Here is a 27,052-nt window from a genome sequence, read left to right as displayed (position 1 = left end):
CAAGTTTATCCTTACTAAAATGAATGATGCTGAAATCAACAGTTGTATTTTATGCCTTACCATAATCTGCAGTAGGTTGGTAGCAGACAAAATTAAAGCGTGTGGTTTGTTGTACCGCTTTACTGAAAGTTGATTTTTGTCTTGGGCAGGGACCTGGAAGGAAGAAAATAAGTGAGACACCCCTGCAGGCATGGATATGTAGACAGATGCAGCTTACACATCCATATTCACACAACAATATAACAGAGAATAAAATGAACAATTTTCTGAGTGATGTAATAGAGGGTTTTTACACACACATGAGTATATATATTGCATTTAGCTATCAAAAGATCCTGAATACCTTAGAAAAAAATCAATTTGATACTGAACATCCTAGAAGATGAATGTATCCTGTATCACACATTAGGATAATTCTAAGGGTTCTTTCTGGGCTTAACAATTCCCATGTAATTTTTTCCTAGAAGTAACTCTCTTCTTTTAGACCAGCTTGTGTAGTCTTTCCTTACCTTCCGCGCACTGGCAGACGTTGCCGTGGCACAGCTTTGAAAGCATGGCACTGTGCTTGGGAGCGCTGTAGAACACACTGCATCTCCTGTCTGTGGGCAAGGAACAAAACAGCTTCCATGGAAGAGCTCAGGTGGAAAAGCCTGTACAGTACAAACTACATGCTTTTCCCTGGTCCAGAGAAAGTAGAGCACCAAGAGGTCAGATGTACATCAGCTGTTCCCAAAGACCTACAGCTTAGGCACCTAGAGCACAGCATTGCCTTTCAGCTGGGAAACAGTTTGAAGTTATTTCCATTCAGTTTGGATAGTTTCTGTTTGGGCATTGCTTAGTTGTTGGGGTGTTTGTTTGTTTGTTTGTTTGTTTCTTTAAGTTGAACTCTTCCCTCCCTGCATCCCCCCCTTTTTTTTCTGGAAACCATACATCTTAAAAGCCTGTTGACCATAGAACAACAGTGAACACTGCACTGTTTCAGAAGAAGATAGGATCAACCAATAGTTAGTGGTTAAACCCATTGTAAACTGTCTTGGATCCCTCTGTTAAAGCGAAGTAGAGATTTGACCTAATTTTCAAATACAGTTTGCCTAACTTTGGCAAATGGGGATGATTTGCATTTAACCTTTCTTTGAATGAGGAACAAGACTGCTTTCCCTGGCTAGCACACTACAAAAGCCAAACCCCTAAGACTGTCTGTCTTAGATATATAAAGACACAGCCTGACAAAACAAAATGTGAGTGAAATATGTTTGAAAGCCCTTTGAGAAACAAGAACTCAGGAAATCTGATTTAAAAATCCATGAGTTTAAATTAAAATTTAAAATTAAAATTAAAAAATCATATTTTCAGTCCATTAGAAATACTGGGCCATTCCTGAGAAGATCTCTGTTTAGATAATCTGAAGTAACTGGAAGATAGTTATGCAAAGCTGGTTATTTTATCACTCAAGAAAATTACGTGGTTTCACACACTACATCAAAATCAACTTTCTATAGACTGGAGAGGGTTCTTGAGAGTCTCTCTTTCCAGCAGTTATGTATCATTTTTCTGTGTCCTTACCAGGGTTGTAAAAATCATAAAGGATGGCATTTGCTGGCTGAACCAAGCCCATGGGATTGATTTGCTTTGCCCCAAATGATATACAGTCTGGGTCCGGTCCACTTGGGAGCTGGAGGAAAAAGGAAGAACAGTTTTGATGAAAAGACTGACTCTCTCTCTTCAGTCAATTCCTCAATGTTTGGCCTGTGCTAGTTGTTGAACTCTTGTTCTGATGGCATAGCTGAGTTAATACTGATGTCTGCTTTGGTTGCAGAGGTGAAGCAATTCAAGTGGGTGTAGGGTGGAGTCATCATCCAAAATATTGGGAAATATACAGAGAGACTAGAGGTCCTGATGTTTACATTTGTTTGTCACTATATGGATCTTGGTCTTGACATGCAAGATGTCCATGTGGAATTTACAGGACCACCAGTTAACACTTTTGTTATCATGTAAGAAAAGCATCCCTTCTGGCTAGAAAGGGAGAGGATTCCTCTTTTTTCTTGGGCCAGAAGCAAAATCCTGAATATGAACTACATCTCCTTGGACATAGAGAAGCGGAAAATGAAAGTGTATATGTCCCTTCTTCCCTTCCTCTGTTCTTTCCACTGAGCTGTTCAATAATAATAAATTACAAAAATTACAGAAAGGTAACAGAGAGCAAAAAACACAATGGTTAGATTTTTTTAAAGTCTCTATGCTATCTGAAATGGCAGGGATTAGAAAATTGCTGGGTTTGCTTACCTCACCAAAGTAGAGCAAAACCTTCCCTTCCTTGTACTCAAAGTGTTGAATATACCTGTCTGAAGCTGTCACCAACTGCAAGAAAACAAAGAAACAAACCCCTGGCAGAACAGGAACACTTTTGCTGCCATCTTCCATATTCTAGTTTGCTTTGTTCAGCCCACTTTCTTCCTCCCTAAAGGAGACAGTCCCTGAGCACATGAAACTGAGCAAATCTATCTATCTAGCCATCCATCCAAAACGTGTTTTCCCATCCATGTCTCTTCTGTTTTTGGAAGGATTTTGAAAGAAAAAATTTTCTAAAGGCTCTATTAAAGGTTGCATAGAAAAGTGTGTTTCTAACCTGTTCGAGTTCCTTTGTGTCAGGCTCCAACCCACTCAGCAGAGTGAGATCAACCAGGGACATCTTTGGTGATTTGGGACCTGTGGACCTTTATGAAGGAGATGGTCAGCAGTGAACACCTGCACTGAACAGCCAGGTTTCTTTGAAGAGCCTGGCTTTTCAGGCTTGCTAAAGGTGAAGCAAAACATTCTGCTCCATGTAACTTTCCTAAGTGGATTTTAATTTGAAAATTATCTGCCTCATTCATTAAGAGTCACGAGGTAAAATGAGTCATCTAAACTGGTCAAATGCTCATCCAAACACCAGGTGCCTTGCCTGAGCCTTTCATACAGTCTTTCCTTGGAGCTCATAGGCAGAAAAAAACCACCTGTAAATGACAGTTCATCCCACATTGAAAGCATTGTTGAAGCTGGGGAGGTAAACAGCACTGACAAAGTATCTGTTCTCTATTACTTACAAAGTGGAGATAGGAAATTAATTTATCCATTTTTTTTGGACTGAGTCAAATTTACATCATCTTTACTGTCTGAGGCAAAAATCCTCGTTGCTGTAATTATCTGCTAAATATATGTATTGTATTTCCAATCTTTCAGCCTTCACCATCTCAAAAATCAGGTAGTTGTGTCATTGCTGGAAAATAAAGTTGTTCTGCACTCACACGGGGTGCCTTGACATGAGATGTTTTACATGCACTTAGTGGTACTTCAGGAATTTTAATTTTGGAGCTCTCCCTTTCCCATAAAGGATGCAAAACAGTGTAGGGAAGAAGAATGGTGATGTAATTCATGCCTTCAGTTTTTCTCCCATGTCTTAATCACAAGGAATTCCACATTATTGACTAAGCCTCAGCCTAACACTTGGCAGAACAGTGATGCAGAGCAGTGGATCTGCTAGATGATAAATGTTACATAGCAATTAATGGGGGAGATGATGCTTGGGCCAGTACAAAATTCACTGAATATGTGTTTAATGAAGGAAGAGTCAAAAATGGGAATTAGGGTAACTTCAGTCCTCTCCCACCATTGTTCATGTCACTGTTTAGAAGAGGGGATAAAACCACTGTCTTCAAGGCTTTGACAAAACCCAATGGAAAACCAAAATTCTACTGGGGAGCAAAACCTGCTTCTTCTATCCTGCTCCTCTCTAGAAGGGGAACCCAGGACAGCCACAGACTTGTGCTTCTGAGACCAATGCCAGACTGTAAATGAGAGGAAAGACAGGTGTTTCAGTGTTATGCTGCATAGGAGGGTCTCTTTTTTACTACCTCTTTCCTTGCCAACTTCTTATCACAGCAGAATATCCCACCTGCCTTCTCTTCTCTCCTACACAGTATTAGTAATTTTTTTCTTTTTTTTGATGAGGCCAGAGTGTGACCACAAAAGAAGTAACAGCATCTCTCCAGAAAGTGATGAAACCCTGTAAATATGCTACCACTGCATTCCAGCTGTATTTACCTTTTTTAAATGAAAGATTTCTTTCACATTATTAGCCTGCCAAGTGTTTTAAAGTCTCCCCAGAGTTTGATGGGGAAGAATCTGCAATAGACCTTTGAACTCTATGTAAGCCATGTAAATAAATCTCATCCATTGTTTGGAAACCTTTTCTCCTGCCATGGGAGACAGGACGCACACAGCGTATGCAGACTCACAGAAGTTCACTAGGTTGGATGCTGAGTTTGTGGATATGACGAGGATGACAAAGGACAACTACAAACAAATGAAGAGCTGATCTTGCAGACCTACCTGACACAGACTTTGTATTGCAAGGATTCTGTTTTGCTGAGAGCAGTCACATCCCTTTTTCTTCTGCTGCGGATGTCAAACCAATCCATTTTAGACAGTGTTTCAAATGTGCTGTTGCCTGCAGCAGTCAAGTCCTCATAATCATCTTCATCAGAGTATTCAGCTTCTGGAGGTGAGGGACATGGTCAGCCATGCACAAATTTGCCTGCAGTTTGGTTCCTTTTGGTATAATGATAATACTCACCACTGTGAGTTTCAGAACAGCTCACTGTGCACTGTCTCAGTGTTTCCAGTTCATTCAGAGTTAGAATTTTAGGGATAACTATAGTAAAAATAACTAACAAACCTAGCTAAGAATGAGGTTTAGGCTATGTATAAATATGTAAAGGAGAATCCCTCCCTCCAAAAGTTAATAATTCAAACAGAAAAAAAACAATGCAGACATAGGCAGAGATGACGATGGTGACCATACACTTCAGGGGATGGAAAACACATTCTTGCTCATATGAAAGACCTATGACAGATCTGCCTCAAAGAATTTTAAGCCCACATGGTAGGTCCCTTATTAGCCAGGGAACTAAGCAGGGCTTTCCCCTCCTTTCCCCTCTGTGAAGGGAGTTCACCTCCCCTTTCTCAAGAACAGTTGGTAATTGTATCTGTGTAACTATTAAGTACCTGCTGCACCTACAGCCACTCAGATAGTTTTTATACTATTTAACAACAAGAATAATAAACTAAATGAAATAATGACTGTGTAGAGTTCAGGGACTTCTCTTTTTCCCTGTTTCTTTAATTTGTTCCCACTTTCCAAGTCTGGAAGCTATGAAGTATCATTAGCAGCTGGCCAAATGTGTCACCTTTGAGACCCAGCCCCTGCCCTTTTCACTCACCAGAGTACTTAACGCTGCCTTCCACTTCCACTGTCAAAATCAAGTCATTGCAGGTGTTGTTCTTCAGCTCAGGTGTCCAGTACATTTTTAATATCTAAGATGAGCACACAAACAGCAAACCACTAAAAATACCATTTAAATTACAAGGAATTTACCCATTCAGAACATGTTGATGGGAGATGGGAGTGTGGAGAAAGTCCAAACCCCCAGTGGTGCAGACTGATCACAGAGGACTGTCACAAATATAAGCAGGTCCCACGTACAATTCACAAATGGTGTGGGATTCCTTTGAGATAACTCTCCATTCCCAAACACAAATAGGTCTTTCAAACTCCAGCCACCTCTATCACCCTTGACATTTTATGGATTTAATAAATATAAGACAAGAAAATTTGACTGTCTGTAAGGGCAGGCTTTAGGCCTCAAATTTTAGAATTTTGGAGGTAGGAACACAAAGGCTGAGGCCATGGCATGCAAGTTTTCACTTTGGTTTCAAAAAGATATCAAAAGGAGTCCATCTGGACTCTGGATTTTGAATTTACAGCTTACACTCATTGTCCCATTTCCTTTGCCGTGTACAGATACTTCAAGTTTTCTTCCAAGTTCAAACTGCAAACCAAGGGAACAAAAAAGATTTAGTCTGTGCTCAGCATTTGATCTATTGTTTTCCTAACATTTTGACAGTCTTCTCTGTCTTTACCTCCCTGAAACCTGGGTAGGAAAAAGTTTCAGCTATGGAAGGAATTATGGGACCTCATGCTTCAAGATTTTAAATGTACTGAGCTAATGCATCTTACTCTGCTGTTTTAGGAGTCAGTAGATGTATTTTACCAACTTCTGTCCCTCCCTTGTATCCTGGATTTCACTTTTTCACAGTTCTAGGCACAGTGAAGATCAGAATATTCCCCTTCTTCCTCATTCCCTAGAAGGACTTGGGCTCCTGGCTGTTCTTCAATTTTGGGAGAGATTCATGCCACCAAGGTCCTCAAAGAGGCAGGAAAGCACCTCTAAATTGTGCTGCTAAGCACCTGCTGGTTTTGTTTGTTTGTTTTGTTTTGTTGCTTTGTGTTTGTTTTGTTTTTTTTTGTTTGTGTTGTGGGGTTTTTTTTTAACTTTAAAAAGATTCTGTTGTTTTACAGATCAAATTATTTCAAGGTATATTAAATCAGCTACATCATGGTTGCTTAACATAACAAAACCTACAGGATTTGATTTCTCTTTTTTGAGGGAAAAATACTTCAAAACAACCAATGGTTGTATACCTCTAATTGCTTCTGAAATTCTTCATGAGCATCAGTCAGAACAATGCTGTAGTAATTTTGCCTTCCAGGTGTTCCCAGTCTGACAGTCAGGTCAGTGGGAGCAGAGTTCAGTGTCTGTATGCTGTATGCTGATAGAGCTTCTAAGGCCACCACTGTGTCCTAGGTGAGAAAGAAAAGAAAAAATCTAGCAGTAATGCCAGGTTATTTCAACAACATGTGAGATGACATTATCAGTCACCTTGAATTCAGTTTTATGCTTTTTGCTACTTTGAAGATCTCCTGCATTTGTCTGTTCCTACTTGCAGAAATTATTCATTTAATTTCCCAGCTTCTTATAGAACTAAAATTTTAAATACATTGGAGTCCTGACCGTAGATTATCCTACCTCTTCATGATGACAAAGGATTCTCTTTGCTGGCTTTTAATTATTTTGTTTTGACCCATTGCTAATTGATTTAAAATCTTTACTATTTCATACACCAAAGAAGTTGAAAACTAACTGTTATGATGCTTTCAAATCAAAACAAAAATGTTTTTAGGGGGCTTTTATTTCCTCCCCTCCCCTTGAGGCTCCCCCTGAACTGGTGGTCAGGCACCTGTGTAGAGCAGTACCCTCCGCCGTAGTTCCTCCTTTCCGTCAGCCACGTGGCAATAGGAGTTGCATATTCCATGTCTCCCAGGAGCAAAGTTTGAAGCAGGGCATAGGCAGTGGTTTCCACTGAGATTGCGTTGTTGCCATTTCCCCAGTAGCGCTGCTGCTTTGCTGCAAGAATAACTCAGTCCTGAATCCCCTTGGCAGAGACATTTGTCCAAAATCCCTATTGTTCTACACAGTGGATACTTCATGTCATGGCACTGTGGAACCACAAGACACAGATGCTGCTTTGAGAGCAACAAATCAGCTGGGAAGCAAAGATAATGGAAAAGAAAACCCCCAGTTTTAAATTTGGATTTCTCCAACCATCACAGTCTAATGATCCCATTGTACAGCGCTGTGCATCTGATGGACGGTTGTGTCTGGTGGTCCCTCAGACATAATTAATATTAATTATGGTCACAAATTGAGCCTTGGTTAAGGAGAAGCATATTCCCTATGCTTAAACTGGGGCAGTTAAACTGTACTGTATTTCCCAAGCACATTGGGAGGAATAACCAGGACGGTGGTGCAGCCACACAGTTGACTGACTCAGCAGTCACCACAGCCACACCCCGTGGGGGTAACGGGTGACATCCATGGGGAGCTGGGACAAAGCACTCAGAACTGGTGGGGGGCTTTGAAAGCAGGTGGGCTGCAAGAGACACCTTCCCTCTTGACCACAGATCCTCTCTGGACTACTCCTGTATGTAGCTATTTTCTCATATGAAGTTTCTTCTTTCTCATTTGGCTTGGACTTTGTTTTTCTTCCCAAGGGAAGCAGAAAACATAAATGAATATTTACTGTGGTTTTGTTCCAGTTCCAAAATCATAGGAGGTCACAGTCCAAGCTACACTAGCAAGATGATCCAAGCTTCACTATGCTGTCACTTTACAGTGATATTAATTTTGAAAATTACATATTAAAATGTCAAATATTGAAATATTCAATTATGCAATTTAAATAATTAAATATATTGCACATGAACATACACAATTGTATAAAATTAATTTTTCTACATTTACTTAAATTTCTTTTGTTCATGTAAGTGTGCTCAGAGTGTTTCTAAAGAGATTTTTAAGAATGGTTACCAGTACCTTCATCAAAAGAAGAACAGTTTCTTAATTTTTCTTTCACAAACTGAGCATCTTCACTATCAGACTGCACAAGTGTCAGAGCATAAGCAGTGATGACTGTAGAATAGCAGTCAGTATTTCTTGAAAATTGATTTTTCATGTAAGCCACTGTTCCTGTAATCACTCGTGCCTGTGAAAACAGAATGGATCCATTTGTAAAGATCACTGAGACCTGCTAACTCTTACTTCTGGCACTAGGAAACTAGTACTAGGAAATTAGAATATTTCACCGTAGTAATTTTTAAGAAAATTATAATAATATTTGCTTAGTGATTAAAGCCATTGATGAATGACACTCTGGCTGGAAACACCTTATTTTATATTAGGCCATGACATCTTTTCCTATCCACCACAGATGTAAGCAGATTTTAAACTCCTCATTTGCAGTTCTCCAAGAGATGGCAGGGTGGATATGCCACTGTGCAATAGCCTGCAGACTTAAAGAGTCAGGCTTCCTACCACATCAGGTGATGGATAGACACGTAGGGTCTCTTGCAATGCTATGGTTACGAAGGCTGTCATAGCCAAATCCTCTTCTGCTGACTTAATGCCGCCCTGGAAGATGCAATATGAGAAGGAAAAGTTAAATGTGCACACACACGCTTATGATTAAATATAGAAAATAACTTCTCATAAAGTCACGGATTTTCTCTGGAAACCCTCTGACCACACACCATGTAGCTGTTGCCTTAAACTTTTCTCAATAATACGTGTCCATCTAAAGTATATCTTCTGTGGTGGCAGCCAGGTTGCATTAACAGTGTAATAGATCAGGAACCCACCATGTCCTTCAGCTGATAATCAAATATTTAGTTATTTACCTTACAGCTAAATATCTACAATTTCTCATTGAGACATTAAAGGTTTCAATTTTCAGTCCCTAGGAGGGTGGAGTTCTCACCTGTAAAGGTATTTATACAATACTAGATCATTTCTTGTCCCTCTTCTTGATAAAGTAAGCACAGTGCTCTCATTAGCTTTATTCCCCTGACAGCTCTTGAAGCGTATGTAAAGTAGATTATCTCAGTTGGACACAGGTCAAAAAATCCCGAAACTCTTTGACCAGTCCTTGAGCTACCTGTTTCTTTTCCCCCAACAGTGTTACATCAACTATGAAACTAGCTTTGAGGGTGAAAACCTCACTAGTTATTTGACACAGATCCTTAAAAATATCGATGCATTTTTTTTCATATCTATATGGTCACTACCTTGCATTTTCAATGAGTTCTGGAAGATGGACATTACTTTCCTAGACTTAATTCATGGACAGTATTACAATTTTGTGTTCTGGACAGCTACAGAGGATGTGAAGACCAAGACATGCAATTGGAAATTCTGACTAAGTGTTAACATTTTTGTTTTTTCACCATGGGCTTGGTGAAATACTGAAACAGGTTAGCCAGACAGACTGGGATGTACTGGAGATTCAGCCCTGTACTGTCTGATCTAACTAGGACTGTTTTGAGCAGCATTTGGACTAGATGAGCTCTGGATGCCCCTTCAGGACAAAGTAACAATTCTACACTCCATTGCCTTTGGCAATAAAAGGCTTACATTTTTACCAAATATTTGACCCTCAGAAATAATCTTTTAAGTGCTCTATAGGCATAGCTGAAAAAAATATTTAAGACAGTATAAAACGATAAAGGTGGTGAAGTGCTAGCTGTGCATCTGATGTAACAGACCTGTTAACAAATAAATTTTACATTGCAGATTTTGTACTTACATTATTGATTTATTCTCTTTAGGTACATTTCTTATTATTCTACAACTCAGAGTATTTCTTTCAATCCCTAATAGCTCTAAACGTACCCAAATTCTTCTAAATAGGGATGACTTACCTGCATTGACCTGTCCATTACGGGGTGGTGGTCGTGGAATGAACCATCTGTCTGCTGTTGATTAACCAAGTAGGAAACTGAGTTTCTTATGTGACTGTCTTGGATACTGAGGTATTCTCTGCTCCTTGTGAGCACTTTAACAATGAATGCGGTTAACCTGCGCAAAAGAAGATTTTCCAAACTTGTGCTGACAGACACTTATAGAAGACTACATTGACAGGAAGATAAACATACTAATTTTATGCACAGACTCATATCCAATGCAGTGCACTCACTGCAACTGAGTGAGTTATTGTTCAGCATCAGCTTGAATTTTTCTACTCTGTGGCAAATGCAAAATAATCAGTGTCTCAGTATAAATCTCTTTCACCCAGGGCTGAATACACTCAGAGAATTTGGTGGCTGACTATTCATGACAAAAGTACATAGGCAACCATCAGATTTTCCAAATCCATTGCCAAAGAAATACTGATGCATCAAATGGTAACAGAAGTAAAATGGAAAAAATCCCAACCAAATAAACAAAAACTAAACCCCCAAAATAAAACCCCAGGAAAAGAAAATCACTTACCATACACTACTAGGTGTTGTTTTAAATGCTCCGTAGGAGCCATCCTCCTTCTGAAACTCAAGCAGTCTAGTGTAACCTGCATGAACAGGAGAGCACGTTCAGAGAACACCCATAATTATTGGGCATTTTTCTACATCGCTTGTATTATAATGGACATGTTTTGTATTGACTGCTGGAAGAGTTCATAGAGTTATTCACTGGGGCATTAAGGAGGAAATGAGCAGGTCAGCAGAATATGATATGACCCAGAAAAATCACTGGGCTTAGGTCCTCTGTCTTGTTTGACTTGACTGAGCTGTGAAAATAACCTGAAAACTGCAGATACCTATGGTTACAAAATTATTTCCCATTATTGACAACTTTTCAAACTGTTGATATTATGGTGCATTGAATCAAAAATTATACAAAACATCATATATCAGGTCAGACATAGTCTTAGAAATCATGAACTGTGGCTGATGAACTTCAATGAGAATCAATAAAAGCATAGTGTAGGGACTGAATGATGCTGATAATACCAAATACTTATTAGCAGGATCCCATATCACTTTTGGCAGTATTGGTTAAACAGGAAAAGATCTCCATACAGCAACAGCTAGCATGCTCTTAATCTCTGTTTTACACTTGTTTTTCATTGATGAAATGTGTTTAAGGTCAGCTGTACCTGTTCCAATACTGACAACTCCCTGTGTTAGTTCCTGTGAGCTGGAACACTTCCACGTACTGTGGTCCTGGCTTTGCTGTATGTTTAATACCAGCTTTGGATTACATCTTGAAATGGAATCTTCCAGAAGCAGACTTGAAGGTGTCCTCTCCCTAAGGAAACTCCCTCCCCAGCTTGGTCCAAGGCTGCTGAAATCCTTCTAGCTTATGTAATGATTAATATAGGAATGGGAAAGGGAAGGTGTCAATATCATGATTAGCACTGGGAATTTCCTTTGTCGTACTCCTCTTCACAACCACAGTCAGAGATATCTACTCCCAGCTGGCTATCCTAAGCAGTGTCTGTGAATCATGGGGAGAAACAAGCATTTTTAGGATGTGATTTATCTTGGTTGATTTTGAACACTGGGAGCCAATGAACAACTGGCCTTTGCTATCCATTTACTTGGAAAAGAATTTTCATTGATCAGCTCGGATTTTACTTTCTGCCTCTAAATTAGGCAAGAGAGGGGATGGGGTGTCAATGTCAATACCATCCAATGCCAGATGCTGGCAATTAGTGTCCTAAGCCCCTCTCACGTGTGTCTGTCTGCAGACTGCCAGGGGCATTTCTGTGGGGCTGTGTTAAGGCAGTGGGCACTCCTTCAGGAGGAGCCAGTATGCAGCTAGAGTGCAGTGAGAACGGAAAACAAGGATCCCATCCTTTGGCTTCTGGCTGGTTTGTCCTGTTTTGTTTTTCCTGCCTACCTTTTTCAATCATACCAATGGCTTCCTGCTTCTTTTCAGGGTTAAAGTTCACCCACTGCTCGCTGGCGTCCAGGTATTCAATGGCGTAGACTGCAGGGGCCATTTTCACCATTGTTTGCTCTGCACAGCCTGTGGGCACCTGAATCAGCTTCTCAACTCCGCTGAGACTCAGACAGTTTTCAACAGACTCATCCATAATGTTCCCTGTTGTAAAAAAATACAAGCCATAGTACCCATCTTATTTAAAACTGATCGCTGCCATAAGAAGGAAGGCAATCCTAATTACAAGCTGATGTTCCAGCATGGCCTGATACTCCTCACTACTCAACTTTGTTCTTAGCTACCTGGGACTTCATAAAGCTCTTTAAAGAAGGGCAAGGATGGGGTGCCAGGCCCCTAGAAACCTGGAGAAAGCAGGCTGGCACAGTGAAGGAATATGAAGGAGAGCGAGTCCTCAGGCTACTGGAGGCAGGGGAGAAAGGAAAGGGAGAAAGACTGGTATATCAGGTTTGGGCTGGAAATGTCTCGTCAAACCAGCCCTGATCCTCCCACAGAGGGATAAAAAGATTGTGCATTAATCATGACAAACATTTTATGTGGGTTTTTTTCCTCATTGCAATTTTATAACTATGAATTCAATGATCCCTTTATTTTAGAACAGGGATTTGAAATGGAAGCCAATGCCCTTTGTGTCACAAATGCATCATTTTACATTTCCTTGGGGAGGAGAATATTTATCATCAAGACTTGCTACCACTAGTACTTGCTAATAGATATTTTTAAAATATGTATGCATGAGTATGAGTGCATATATATATATATATATGTATGTATGTATGCATGTATACAACTATATTTGATTAAATGATTGTATATATCTCCTCTTCAGAAAAACAGAACTCACCAGAGCCTATACATCAGAGTCTGGCATCCTGATTTCTGAAATCTAAAGCAGATTTCTACAGCCCTGCATGAGTTATGGGGTTATTAGGGAAGATGGACTCTTCCCTTCACCTCTGGCTTTCCCATTATGTTAGTTGGAGCACAGTGAGGAAGGGTGCATCTCATAAAGCTATTACACCCACTACAAGTAAGAAGGAGTAATTAGAAAGAGGAAAAGGTACTGGTTCAGCCCTGGGGATGTTTTGTTTTATGACCTGGTCATGTAGCACAGACCATTTGAGTCATAACAGAAAAACCAGGAGGGAATGGATACTTGCCATGAAGGAATAAGCAGCACAAGAGGGACCTGTCCCTTGTCACCTACGGAGAAGCTATTGACAAAAAAACTGTATTTACCTTTCAGGCTAACTAACACGCGGCTATCAGAACCCGGTACCATATTAGATGGTCTGTTCAGGTCCACTGCATGGGACTTCACTGTAAATAAATAATAAATAGATAACAACATCCAGACGTTAAAAACAAAACAAAACAAACCTGTAATTATTTTAAAAAATATACTTATCTCTCTTATAGTAATTTAATTTTCAATCTTTGGCAATACTTTAGGCTTGAAAAAACCCTTGTTTTTAATACCTTTTTAAGACAAATTAGTGCATTAAAAAGATTCCCAGTCAATATATAAAGAATAATACCTTGAAAAACAAAAGTAAAATAAATAAATTCTAAAAATTTAGATTTTTTTTTTTTCCTTTCACAAGTCTTTTGCTATGTATTAGATAGAGAGATTTCTGGTTTACCAAAGGAACACCTGTGCATTAAAAAATATTTCACTGCACCCACAATTCACTCTTCATTCTTACTCCAAACCTCATCTGTATCTAACACTTCTGGGTAACTTACAGGCACTGTTAATGCAAATGGTCTCTTCTTCTCTCTGTAAAACACCTTCAGCCTGCACAATTAAAGAAAGAAAAGCCAAAATGTTTGCAAGCACTCACACCTGAAATTAAGCTGCAAGAAACCAACAAGCTCCTCCTGAGCACTGGGCAAGCAGGTGGCACAAATAAATGATTTTGAAGGGAGATTTCTCTCTAGGTAAAACTCAGCCCTTAAATCAGAATTTCAGTTTCCCAATTAAAATACTAATAAACTTTCCTGATTTTTTTGTGCTACTATTGAAACATTTCCCTGGATGAAATTCCTTTAGCCAAAACCAACTCCCAAAAATTAAACTTCAGAGTTTATTCTCAGCTTTGTGACCCATTAAGGCAAGTTCACAGGGGGACTCATTTTTATAAACCTCTCATGTATGAAATCCATTAAATTCTGAGTACATCTTGGGTGTAAGGCTTAAACATTTTTTCCTTCTGATTCCTTATGTCCCTCTTCCTACACTTTCAGTTTTAATAAAGCTATTTTTATAGCTACTTTTAGTGTTTTGGTGTAAGACTGGACTCTGAGACTGTATCTATAGCTACAAAAGTTATAGCCTTTAACAACAGCAGGTTCCCATCATCCTGTGTCTTATTCTTACCTACATGGTAATACCTGACATCAGGGGTGCAAGGATTCATGATTTGCACTTTGTGTGGATGGAAAAAAGCCCTCCATGAATGACTTAGGTGCTGTAATGAGGCGGTGTTGGCACTTGAAAAGTAATTTTTTCTAAATGGCTCCTCCTTTTTATAATTTTGAAAGAGAGCTAAGGTATTAAATAATCAATACAACATCTTTGTTTGCATGTTCTACATATGTTTTAACTATGTAATTGTTAAGAGTGAAGATTGATCCATTGACCAGAAGGAATAAAATTGGGTTTAACCTTATTACTAGCATTTCCTTCTCAAAAGTTTGCTAGATGGACATCTTCAGTCTTGGCTTCACAAGGAAAAAAGATTAAACAGGGAGAAGCTAAAGATTCTAAGATGGGCACCGGGTGAAGAAGTTGTTGCTATGTCATGGGTAAAGGATGTTTTTTTGCCATAGAAAACAAACCTTTCCATATACAACACACACATAGGCTTAAATTTTTTCCCCTCAGTCCTTGCTGAAGAACAGATTTCCTGAATTGCTTCCAGCCTCGTGTTTGTACCATTTCACTCCCTCCGAAGATCTCCACACAGAGTCAATGTTGGATTTGAGGACAATTTGTGAGTGCCTGCCCTCAGTTACTTGTACGTACCACAACTTTGAGATTCTTCCTAATGCTATCACTGTGCCCAGAATTTTGGTCAAAAGCAGTAATGGTAATTGGAATTTCTCCCACAGTCAGAGGGACAACTGAGAAGAAGGCTGGCGTTGCCGAGTTCCCCTTAGCCAGCAGCGGCAGCTGCACTGCCCTCGCCGTCGTCTCCGCGGTGCACAGCCCCTTCACTGCATCCATCTTCACTATCACCTGTGGGGACAAGGCCACGCCCAAGATCAGTCCTGGTGCATCACTGCACAGGGAAAATACCTCTGGATGCTCCTTCCAATGTAAATTGTTCTGTGACCCCATTGGTCTGTTAACATTCAGCTATATTGATTAGGGCTCTGAAGGCAAATCAGCTAACGTTTCTTCATTACACTGAATTTGAAACAGAATCCCTGAATCACAGTGAAGAAAGAAGGATAGTGTGTTTTTATACAATCCCAGTTCTACACAATTCAATGCAGTTCAGAGGATGCTGGTTGGACAGCTGGTTGGGAGATGGGAAGAAGTGAAAAGGAGAGAATCAGCCTTAGGACAATTGTGGCCATATGCAAGTCTGCATGGGAGTCACATGAAGAGAAAAAGTGCCTCTGTGTTGTATGCTCAATGAGTTTTGTAGCTAACACTGGATGGTGCACTCATACTCATTTACCTCTGCATCTTGTGTACCTTGTGAAGTGCCAGTAAGTGTCAGTGTCAGCAGCTGGGTATTGTCCAGATCAGCAGGCAGCAAAAGTGGAACAGATTGCTTCAATGAAGGGGAAGAAGTACTCAAAGACAAAGGATATGGCTATGAAACATTGTGAGTAAAATCTGCCTTATAGGGTAAGTTTGATTACCAAGTAGAACTGGATCCTGTCCTTTGGAAAGATTTCAAGATAGGAGCATTATATCTGGGAGGAAGGGGGACACTGTAAAGTGGCCAGGTCATTCACATTAAATTATTATAAAACTACAAATCTAGCTACTGAGGCATGCAAGATACAGCAGTAGTTGATAACTCTACCTGGAGATCTTTGGGCAGGTAGTTGTAAACCACTGCTTTTATTTCCAGTTGCTCGTGTCGTCTGACTGAGTACGGTAATCTCAGGGACACAAAAAAGTCTTTGAAAACTGCAAAGGTGTGGGGGTCAGCTACACAGAACCCTGGGGTGAGAAAAATACACACTTAACATCAGCTAATAGCAATGTTAAATGACTAATCAAAACTCAGTGCCTGGGTTCCCCTGAGGTCATGAGCAGGAGAAGAAAATAGGCATAATCAGAACATGTTTAAACTCATCTGCACTAGAGACCTATCTCCAGTTTTTGCCCCCTGGAATCACTGCCATGGTTTTTGATAGGTAAAACTTGGTAGAAGCATTTGTATGTTTTGTGAGTGAAATGTGGCCCAGTTTTCTCTTCTCTGGTTTTTTTTTTTTTTTTTTTTGGTTGTTGTTTTTTGTTTGTTGTTTGTTTGTTTGTTTTTCTTGTTTAAACACAATGACCATTCCTTGCTTTCTGAAAATAAACTCCATGGCCATCACTGCACCCGTGGATGATCCTCCCCTTCCAAAGGGGAGTGGGCAGTACAAGATTGACCCTTTGTCCATCCTGTGTAGTCCTCATCAACTCCCAGGAACTCCTGGAGGGCAACACCTGGGAACCTGGGCACTCTGGAGTCTGGCCTTGGCTGGCCCCTTTGCTGTTTCCCTGGTGTTCTTTTCTGCCTTAGCAGCCACAGATGTTCATGCTTTGAGATGGTTCCAGAATTATTCAAAGAAAAGTGGTGTTACTACTGCTACATTTCTTGTGGCTTCCTGGCCATGTGGAAGTTGAAATGAGGTGGTTTATAGAGTGGAAAGGATAAAAGACAGTTTTGATTGTATGATCCATCATCCTTGAGAGCCTATTTCATGTTGCTTTTATAAATATAAATCTATATTTTAACTTGTAGTTGGGCTTTAACATGGCATTACACAGAGAAGTAAATATATGATCAAAACATTTTGTGTTTTTTCAGTACAGACTGTTTTATTCTGTCTACATAACTTATCTCACTTTTAAAGAATACACATTGTCTATTTATCCATACAAAGAAGCAAATAAATAAAAAAAACCCAATACTTTTACCTTTTTCAGGAGATATACTTATTGCCTGAACTTCCCAGGTAGTTATAGAGTCCGGAACAAAGTTTTTTACGCTAAACGCACAAAAAAAAAGTTTTAGAAGGCATGTATAAAATGTAAACATTTTCATTTGATGAAGTTTGAGTATTGTAAGGGAAAAATTTATTCCCTCAGTTAGGGAGACAAAGTACTTGCAAATATTCTGAAGTCCTCTGCATCAGATATTGCATAAAGCCAACGTTTATATGCATTTGATGGTACAAATTTAAACATATTCACCTAGTCAGGCAGCACAGTACCTGTGTTTTCCAGGGCTTTCTACTTCTTCAAAACTCCACCACCAGCTCTCAGGAAAATAACTACGCAGGCTGACAGAGATTTCATCAAACAATTCTTCGTGTTCATTGTATTCTGCAAAACAGGAGTGAGGTTTCTTTTAGGAAGACTTTGGCTGATGATCTTACACTGTCTTGCAGAGAATCGACTTGTAGGAGCACAAAAAAATGTTCTGAATGAAAAGATTTCATCTGTGTTTCATCTTGTACATTAAAGAGAAATGTTGAAAAAAGAGAAGCAATGACCATAGCTCGTCACTGAACAAAGAGATTGTTCCTCTTCCCAACATCAATAACTATATGCTACCAAATGAATAATCAGGCCCCAGTAGCAAGGCTAGCAAAGATGCTACCACTGCCCCATACCTGTGGCAGATAGAGGATGAAAGGGGAAATCTGCGAGAAATGGTAGCAGAAATTACACTCAGAATGAGATCATTTTAGATGCAAAGTAAATTTTTTTTTTTTTTTTTAGTAACATGAGATGACATAGTATGTAGTCAGAGATAGACTTTAGGGAGAAGAAAAGAAGAAGGAGCAAAAATTATTCTAGCTAAAGTGGACCTTTCTCATGACAGCATTTTGGAGGTACCCGGGTGTTGTAGTACCACCAAAAAGAGTCATAAATCAAGACCACTCAGAGCCCTGAACACAGACAACCTCCCCCTTACCTGCTTTGCTGTCTCTGGGGTGCGGCCATGAGCTCCTCCATAAGACTGGAGGAGCCAGTAGTGGCAAAAATGATTCCTGCTTTTTCTCATCCTAAGAAGGTATCCCATCCCATCCCATCCCATTCCCACTCCCACCTCCCCAGTGTGCAGGTGTGAAGATGCAAGGCTGCGTGGCTGCTACACTGTCCCAGGGCTCCCTGAAATGCTGATGTCAGAACTTCCTCCCCAGCCCCACAGCACTAAAACGGCCCTTGACCCTCCCCAGCCACCACAAGAAGGGTAAAAGTGGCAGAGTTGTATGCCACTGCTCTTTACGTCGTGCCAAGCCCACTCTGGTCCTCTGCTGCGCCCGCTTCCTGAGGGCTGTGGCTTTTTCACAGCAGTCCCGGAATGCGTTCCTGCATTCCTGGGAGCCAGACACCTTTTCCAGCCTTTTTGTACAAGAAAACCTCATGGGATTTAATTTCATTCCATCTTGGCAGCATTTTAGTAGAGCAGTGTTTTGGTATCTGCTGGCTGCAATAGAATGAAAGCCCAGAATTAGTGCTGTGTAAGTGGAAAACAGTGTAAAGGTGTTCATTGTGCTCAACCATGTCATTCTTTGTTGTTAGTGTTAGTTTCTATTGCAACAGCCAAGCTTCAGCCTGGGACCCTGAAAACAGTCCATACTAAAAACAGCCCACAAAGACAGGAGGAAAGCATAGGCTCTATGGCATTCTAGACACTCCGTTCTAAGCCCTCTCTTCACAGTCAGACTGAATTAAAAGTTGAATCCTCTTTGCAGGCTGGAATTCATAATAGAAATAGGAATTTCAGTACTCTCTTTATTGAATAAAGGGTCTGATTTCAGATAAGGAAGACTCCAACTCCAAGCCTTCATGCTTTCTGGCATGAAAATTAGGAAAAAAATTTGCGCAGACTGACATTTTATACCAAATGCTATACTAACTCTTCTCTTAATTGAAGCACAAAGTACCAAAGTTGGCACAGCTTCAGAGCAGAATGTCAAGAAAAAACAGGATTTGTAAAACATTTTCTGACCATACAAATAATTTCGTGACTGGTGACATGACGTTATCTAGTAGAAGTGTTCCACATTTGGGATTATAAAGTGGTTAACTAGTTTCCATTTACAGACATTATTTGGTTTTGGTTTTTCAGCTGTTTTTCTGAGTGATGCATCATGTCAGAGTATAGTACATACGCTTGTGCTAGCTTACGTCATGTAATGCAAGAACTGGGACTGAGAATATCTTGGCATCCTTCGCTGTTCCATCACCCCTTGACCTTAGATCCCAGACACATCCCTTTGCCTCCCCCTGCTAAGATTTTCAGGCCACCCAAAGGAGCAGACATACCAATTCCTGACATTTTCTTCTGAAAATCCAAAGATCTCTTCTGCCTTCTGGTGCCCTGGAGGCATTTATATCCTGGGAAGGCAGAACAGAAGTGCTTGGTCACAATGATATGACAGGAACAGCCTGTTCATTCACATCATTCATGAAGACCTGTCTTAGGACCCATCTCATTGACAGAAGACCCACAAGCTGAAGGAGAGTCCCACAAATCTTCCAGCCCTAGCCAACTGCTACCTGCCCCAGCTGAGGTGGTCACCAAAGGACCAGCACCCACCATCTGGGATATCTGAGCTTCCAGCCTCTGGTGGAAGAGCAGAAGAAAAATCCAAAGGCAAAGAAGGTTTTACAGCATCATAGTAAAAATGTTTCTGATTATTAAGCAATCAGCCCCCCCCCCCAGATCTACAGTGGTCTTACACAAATTTCTAATGGGAAGATTGCACTTACCTTCCCTAATGTTGGATTGAATCGTGTCTGATATAAAAGCCAGACCAACATCAGTAAAAACTTGAATATTATTTGCACCACCACCCACAGAACATCCAAGGTCATACGAATTCATGGCATTAAATACCTGACAAATAAAATGGCACAGGTGGACTGTACATGCTTGTAATGGGTTTATACATATATCAAAAAAAGCCTTGTAGCCTTTGATTTGCAGAAGCAAGAAAAAATGGTGGTGCAAGCTGCGTTTGGAAGCAGATTAAAGCTGAGGGATGTTTTAGTTAGGGAGTGCTTTCAAGCCAAGCTTTTTTAAATTTACAAACTTGTCTACCATAGGATGGAAATCCCCATCTTAAATATACCATACATCTTAAGCATATCATTTATCCTAAATAGATCCTAAACTGCAAAAGAAAAGAACAATTTCAAGTTTAGCAAAGTGTTATCTTAGCAATTAATAGCTGTTAATTGCATTTTGAGCCTCTCATTAGTCATGGAAAAATTTGCTTGACTATTGATATTTTCTTCTTAAAGGTATCTTACTTTTTTGGCTGTAAGCTTATTTTTCTTATTCAGAATAAAAACTGCTTTATCAACCACAGCTAAGGCAACTTTTCCCGCATGGTCTGTTTCAATCTGTAAATTGACGTGGTCTGTTGGTTCATATGTGTCTTGCTCTGTTCTCACTTTAATCTAAATAGAAAAGATTGAAACAAAATTATCGTATTTGTTAATTAGAAGTGAAGATTCTTTGGGCCAGGAATACTGTCAGCAGTCAGAAGATGGGAGATGTTCCTGTTTTATGGAGTTTCTGCTTGTGATGCTGCATTTTGGAACACGTAGGTGCAGATATTTCACACGGAGGGAAATCACAGGAAACCAAAAGATGTGTCTTGCAGAATACTGGATGCTGGCTTTCAATAACGTTTAAGCACCAAGGGAAATTGTATTAAGGGTTTGTGGAACTGGGGCCTTCAATATAATTTTGTTATTATCCAGTAGAAACAAAATGACCATGAAAGACAGCAAAAGATTAATTAATGTACAAAGGTAACCAACTTAAACCAGTTTGTAGTAATATTGCCTGCTTTCTATCACACACTTGAATGTTTTATCATGACTGAGTAAACACAGATCTGGTTCTGATGTACACACTTCTGTGGTTTAAGAGGAAGTAGCCATAATGATTATGAAATAATAGGGAATTATTACTAGAAATGTCTGTGAACATTACTGAATTTTGTCCTTGTACAGATGAAGGATTGCTTTGTCTGCTGGAAATGGATGACTTTTTACTGAAGTCTACCCCCCCCCCCCCCAATGGACTATCATATTATTTTCCCCAAACAAACATTTTCAGTGGAAAAAATAATTTTAGCCGACAATTTTCAGCAATTGTATTTCATGGTCTTGGGAGGAAATTCCTGTGTCTTGTATTTTTTTTTTTTTTTCATTTTACCTTACAGTCCCAAAATGAAGAGGAGGAAGAGGAAGGAGGTTAAAGAAAGGCTTAGAGGGCCTCCTACTTTATCCACGCTTCATTTTCTAACATGAACTAACTTTTTAAAGTTAGCTTTTCTAGTGCTACCCAATCTTAGAAAACTACTTTTAATATAAATTAGAAAGCTAGAAATATTACTTAAAATACTAAAATTCTTTTTTTCCCCAATAAATGGCTTTACCATCTTTCATGTGGTATACATCACTACAAAAAGACAAAGTTATAAAGAGATTTTTTTCCCCCTCAACAAGTCTAGGGCTTTTTGTGGATTTCTAAAATACAGACACTCACAGGAGGTGATTTTTTCTGTAGGAAACTGTATTTTTCACCTCTTTCAGACACAACTTGGGAGCCTTTCCAAGCTATGCTTTTTGGCATGACTCTTGATGACACCTTTTCAATACAAATGACACATCTTCCACTTTATAATCCCAGGTCTGCCAGTACCTTTTTTTTTTTTTTTTTTTTTTTTGGTATGCAACAACATAAGTCATGAGCTTTGAAAGCACCGCACCTTTCCTTCGCAGACATCCATGACATCCACCCACACAGAATCAGCAATGATCTCTTGCTGGCCCTTGTTTCCAATGAAGTAGTAGGCTAAAAACCGAAAGGCAGGCACCATCTTCTCAGTGATTTTGAGATTTATTACTTTGTCTGAGGATGGCACCCTTCCCAGAAGCTGAGCTTGTCCCTTTGCCACAACCTGCAGGGCAGAAACAAAGAGAAATCAAATACTGTGACTATGCCAGAAAGGGCATTATGCTGCATAATTTTACATTTTTTATTTTTTCCCCCTTGAGGCAATTTCTGTTTAAAATAGATTCTGTTCTAGTGGCATTAACAGTTTTGATTGCCAAGCTATATAGTAGCTATAGCTATATATAGTATATATAGCTATATAGCACACTGTGGTGGTGAATCTCTGCTGCACTGGTCTTGTGACCCAGATTTGAACACAAATCTGTCACCCTCCACTCAATCTTACAGCTTTAGAAGGGATACCCAGATAGTAGTCTATTTTTGTCTTCTACAATGACTGGTCACCACTCCCAGGAAGATACCAGCATTAATTAATCTGTAATCAGTACTGAATCTTTCAGATGGTGTGAAAGAGCTGGAGCAGGAGGTTTCAAGATAAAGTACCACAGTCTGGTCTTTAACTGATTTCAGCCCATCTTTCACTAAATAACTCCTTCCCTCCTACATTATGTTAACTATATTCATGGGTGGTCAGAGGAATGAAAAAACAGGCACAGTGGCAGGACTGAGAGTGCTCTTCCCTCAGCAAAATACATGAAGCTTTCCTAAACACACAGTGAAAATTTTCAGGAGGAAACAAAGGCATGCTACAGCATGGCCTGATATCCTCACTGCCTTTGGTAAGATGACCAAAGTTTGGAAGAGACCCTCACTGCTGAGCTCCAGCAGTGTCTGCCAGCATCCCTCCCACATGTCCTGCCTGCCCAGCACAACTTCCCAAAGCTTGGCCGCACCAATTCCAGACCTGTGATACATCATCCACAGAAAAAAACCCCAAAAAACAACAAACTTAACTCCTAGGGATACAATCATTCAAATACATCAGAGTCCTATTAAAAATAAATGGGAACTGATATCTTGGCACTTATCATGAGATTTAGGCTGCCAAGGGAAATTAGGACAAAGAGAGGGAGAAGGGATTGAACACATTTCACATTCAACAAATTCACTCCTGGAACGTACCCATTCATTTGTCTCATTCAGCAAAATAATACTATGAATTTTACAAGCCCAAAAATAAATGCAAATGTACAAAAAATAGCAGAATCATAAAAATAATTTCTGGAAAGGACCTATGGAAATCTCTAGTCCAGCTGCTTCCTCTAAGATGAGACATCACCAAGGTAAGACTAGGTGAGACTGGTGAGGTTTTCTCTTGTTGAGTGTTAAATTTTTCTCAGGCTGGAAAATCCCTCACCTCTCTGGGGAACCTCTTCCTATATTGCAATCATCACTAGTGAATAGATTTTTCCAAAATTAATCTTCCAGGCCATAATTTTTAACCTTGGTCCCTTGTTAGATTGTATGACACCGCCTAGGACATCTTGTCTCCACTTAATTCCTCTTCAAGTAATTTTAGGTTGCTGATAACTCACTCTTAGGCTCTTCACCAAACTGAACAAGCCCAGTTCCCTCAGCCTGTCTTGGTGGGTCAGGTGTGCCAGGACACCAATCATCCCACTCGCCCTTTGCTGGACACCCCCTTGGTTTTCCCTTGTATCAACAACTAGGTAAATGTTCCAGGCTGTACAATCTCTGAAAGAAATTACTGATATGACACAGTTCTGTTTACCATATAATAGAAATAGCCAATGTTTCCACTGCCAGACTGATGAATATCCTTCAAGGTGATGGGTAAGGTATCTCCAGGTGCCACAACGGTGTGCGGGATGCTGATGCTGAGGTAGTTTGGGGAAGCAGACTGGTATCTTTCAGCTCTGATACTGGCTTCAGGGGATTCTAACCTTTCTTTACCCTCTTCAGCCTTTACCTGTCAGGGAAGAAAAGGACAGAGTCAGTAAAGTGTCCCACAGGAGACAGTGTATAGTGTCGCCAATAATTCATATTGTGCCAGGTTATTTGGAAAACGCTGTGAAGTGAGAGGAATAACTGCTGAGACATTATTAGCAGAAACTGACACCAAACCCCAGGATTTTAGTTACTTTATTTTCTCACCCAATTTTGCCTCTTGCTGTACTTGCATTTGGTATTTTTCACCCTTGGCTCTTTCTAAATGAGAATCCAAGGGTCAAAAATAACAAAGCGATTTTGTACTCAGACAGGTTTTTTTCCCATTTTGTATTGTGCACATAATTGAACCCTCTGAGTGGGCAGGTGAATGACTGTCTGCATTGCTCAGGACATTTTCCTTCACTTTCTTCTCATGATTGTCTATCGCTTTGTGTGGTGTTACTCCTTACAACCCCATTTCTGTCCTTCATGCCAGGCAAATGCACACCCAGAACACAAAAATAACCAATGCATGTCCTCCCAAGGCTCTGATGTACCAGAGCATCCTTCACCTGAGACATCCCTCAGGCCCCTGCTCTCTCTAACATATCTTACACTATCTGGAAAAGGAACTGCAAGTGGTGTAAGAAATCATGTTCCACACTCTGTGCTAATTAAATGAAAACTGATCATCTTCACGGTCGTTTATAACTGCCTTTCGAGCAATTCTCAGTGGGATGATTTTAAACATGGGTGTTTGCATTTTCTTTACCTTTATTTCAAGCGTTTGAGCATCTCTGGGGATGTCGAATGTAATGGAGACCAGACCCTCTCTATTACAGAAGGCAGTCTTCTTCACTGGGGGTTTTCCAGGCAAAATAACAGTGGCAGTGATAAATAGGAAGGCAGCGGGAGCACCATCAACCAAAGTGGCAGATGCCTATTGTCAAAAAAATAATAATCTTTTATTTAAAAGAAAACCTATGTTTAAAAACATCCATAAACAAGGAGCAATTAAAATTTATAATTATGATTTTTATAAACTGAGAAAAAATATAAAACTGTACATGACAGCATTCAAAACTTTGAGTTTTGAGAAAAGGGGATAGCAATTAACTCAGTCTGGACTTCAGTTAAGGTAAAAATCTGTGAGTACAGTTTACACAATGCCTCAGATTTTCACTTAGCATCTATCTGGTCTAAGCAGGTCCCAGAGATACTTGTCATCAACCATTATAAGGCAAATTTCTGCTTTTACGTCTTTGTAGAAAACTCTAGAAAAATGAAGGCGTGAAGTTTCAAGCCACATAAACACTTTTTTTTTTTGAAAAGGCAATACCCGGTTTTACTATGCAGAATTTTAATTTGACATGAGATTAATTTGTTACAATATTCTTGTTTCAATCTTTTGATATGAAAGTGAGGAAGAGATTGTTATGTTTTATAAAACCCTGTGGTGCAACAGTGCACATTGACTTCTAGAACAGAAAACCAGCATTTTCTGGCTGTTCAGGCTCTGAGTACACAGAAATGAGACAAAGCAGATGCACAAACAGTAGCTCTGTGTTGGACCTATTCTTGAAGTCCTCTGTCCTACAGAGCTCACAGTGGATCAGAAAAGGAAAGACAGCAGTTCATTCACAGAAAGTTCATTTCTGCGGAGGCAGACAGATACAGTCAGAACACTACATACCACAACAGAGAAGGGGGCTCCAGGCACAAAGTACTTTTTGGTGTTAGACAGATCAACAGCATAAGGAGATTTTACAAACTTCACACTGCTGAGTTCCTCTTCCCTCATCTCACCACCTGTTAATATCAAAGAGTATGTGTTGTTGTGGGGGCACTAACTTGGACTAAGGATATCTAATTTCCTGAAAGATTTTATTTTCATTTACAGCTACTGGCGAGAGTTAATGTTACCTAACGTCATATCCTGCAACTTGGAGCTTGAGCAGCTGTTTTCCATCTGAGAGTCTTCTAGTTAATTCCCTAGAGCATGAGCAAGTTTTGCAGCAAAGATGGATCCAGTGAGACCAGATTCCCCACGTAACAGATTACACCAGAGAAAGATCCATGTGAACCTTACAGAGTGTATCAGTTAAGCCATACCGTACTCACTTGCAGTTTCTACAGTGGTAACAGCGACATATAAATGAAACCCTTCCAGAGTTGAAATACCCTTTCTCAATTTCTCTTCCAACAGTGGTGTATTTAAAGTAACTCTTCCTTTTCCATTTTGGATCTAAAACAAAAATGTGGGGAAAAAAAAAATTTGGAAAGAGAGACAGCTCTTACTGGTTTGTTGCCATTAGAAATAAAAGGGTTGCTTATATCACTGCTACAGTACTATGAATTTCTAAGTTTCCAGAATTGCTGATAATACTCGCCTCAGGTAGGAAAAATCAGAGCAGTTCCACTGAATACTTACTGACAGCTGTTGCTCCAGGCCTGGAATAAATATTTTGTTCTCATTTTCATCGATTATGCCAAATCGCACATATGCGGCGCCTTGAATCTCCTTCCCATAAGAGTGTCTTTGGAAGGAAGAAGAAGTGAGGAGAGGGATCATTATCTTAATAAAAAGCAAGCATAAGTCAGACTAATCATTTTATGCTCTAGAAATATTGGAATATTAACTCAACCATGAAAACTTTTTCTTTGTACCAAGTGGTGATTTCAAATACAAATATATACATAGAGTAAATCACATTGGCAAAATCACATGATGGGGAGACATCATCTGAGTCAATTTTTTTTCCATTTTTTTTAAACAAATTAACAAGAACTTCAGCTGCTCAGGGTGGTCTTACACAACTCAGCCCATGTAGCTTGGATGAACAACAGATTCCTTTGCATGAGACACCTCTCGAGCAGAGCATAACAAATAAGGGATCAGAGAATCATTTCAGGGATTGATATGAA

The 27,052-nt window shown here is 39.8% G+C and overlaps 1 protein-coding gene across 6 annotated transcripts in view; it reads right to left on the bottom strand.

Annotated features, from left to right (window-relative positions):
• The window catches only part of LOC120749473 (complement C4-like), a 53,231-nt gene that overhangs the window by 5,566 nt on the left and 20,613 nt on the right, over positions 1–27,052 (bottom strand). For 4 of the 6 annotated variants that reach the window (XM_040056907.2, XM_040056905.2, XM_058419486.1 and 1 more), the window contains 31 exons: positions 26,559–26,664; positions 26,249–26,372; positions 25,821–25,936; positions 24,900–25,067; positions 23,970–24,167; positions 22,149–22,340; positions 20,677–20,826; positions 20,134–20,260; positions 19,687–19,758; positions 18,644–18,844; positions 17,622–17,733; positions 17,326–17,396; positions 16,220–16,359; positions 15,205–15,417; positions 13,923–13,974; positions 13,416–13,496; positions 12,117–12,320; positions 10,707–10,782; positions 10,136–10,292; positions 8,754–8,849; positions 8,256–8,424; positions 7,120–7,286; positions 6,524–6,682; positions 5,811–5,870; positions 5,262–5,355; positions 4,372–4,537; positions 2,630–2,717; positions 2,287–2,361; positions 1,564–1,672; positions 510–599; positions 61–153 (listed from right to left, as the gene is read on the bottom strand). In XM_040056907.2, the coding sequence (XP_039912841.1) occupies positions 61–153; positions 510–599; positions 1,564–1,672; positions 2,287–2,361; positions 2,630–2,717; positions 4,372–4,537; positions 5,262–5,355; positions 5,811–5,870; positions 6,524–6,682; positions 7,120–7,286; positions 8,256–8,424; positions 8,754–8,849; positions 10,136–10,292; positions 10,707–10,782; positions 12,117–12,320; positions 13,416–13,496; positions 13,923–13,974; positions 15,205–15,417; positions 16,220–16,359; positions 17,326–17,396; positions 17,622–17,733; positions 18,644–18,844; positions 19,687–19,758; positions 20,134–20,260; positions 20,677–20,826; positions 22,149–22,340; positions 23,970–24,167; positions 24,900–25,067; positions 25,821–25,936; positions 26,249–26,372; positions 26,559–26,664 (3,926 nt within the window). Of the gene's footprint in view, positions 1–60; positions 154–509; positions 600–1,563; positions 1,673–2,286; positions 2,362–2,629; positions 2,718–3,748; positions 3,828–4,371; positions 4,538–5,261; positions 5,356–5,810; positions 5,871–6,523; positions 6,683–7,119; positions 7,287–8,255; positions 8,425–8,753; positions 8,850–10,135; positions 10,293–10,706; positions 10,783–12,116; positions 12,321–13,415; positions 13,497–13,922; positions 13,975–15,204; positions 15,418–16,219; positions 16,360–17,325; positions 17,397–17,621; positions 17,734–18,643; positions 18,845–19,686; positions 19,759–20,133; positions 20,261–20,676; positions 20,827–22,148; positions 22,341–23,969; positions 24,168–24,899; positions 25,068–25,820; positions 25,937–26,248; positions 26,373–26,558; positions 26,665–27,052 lie in introns of those variants that run through there. The other 2 variants (XM_040056906.2, XR_005699663.2) reach the window with 2 other exon arrangements.

Source organism: Hirundo rustica, chromosome 2 (genome assembly GCF_015227805.2).
Source record: "Hirundo rustica isolate bHirRus1 chromosome 2, bHirRus1.pri.v3, whole genome shotgun sequence".
Taxonomy (NCBI): domain Eukaryota; kingdom Metazoa; phylum Chordata; class Aves; order Passeriformes; family Hirundinidae; genus Hirundo; species Hirundo rustica.
This window is presented reverse-complemented; position numbering and strand designations above follow the sequence as displayed.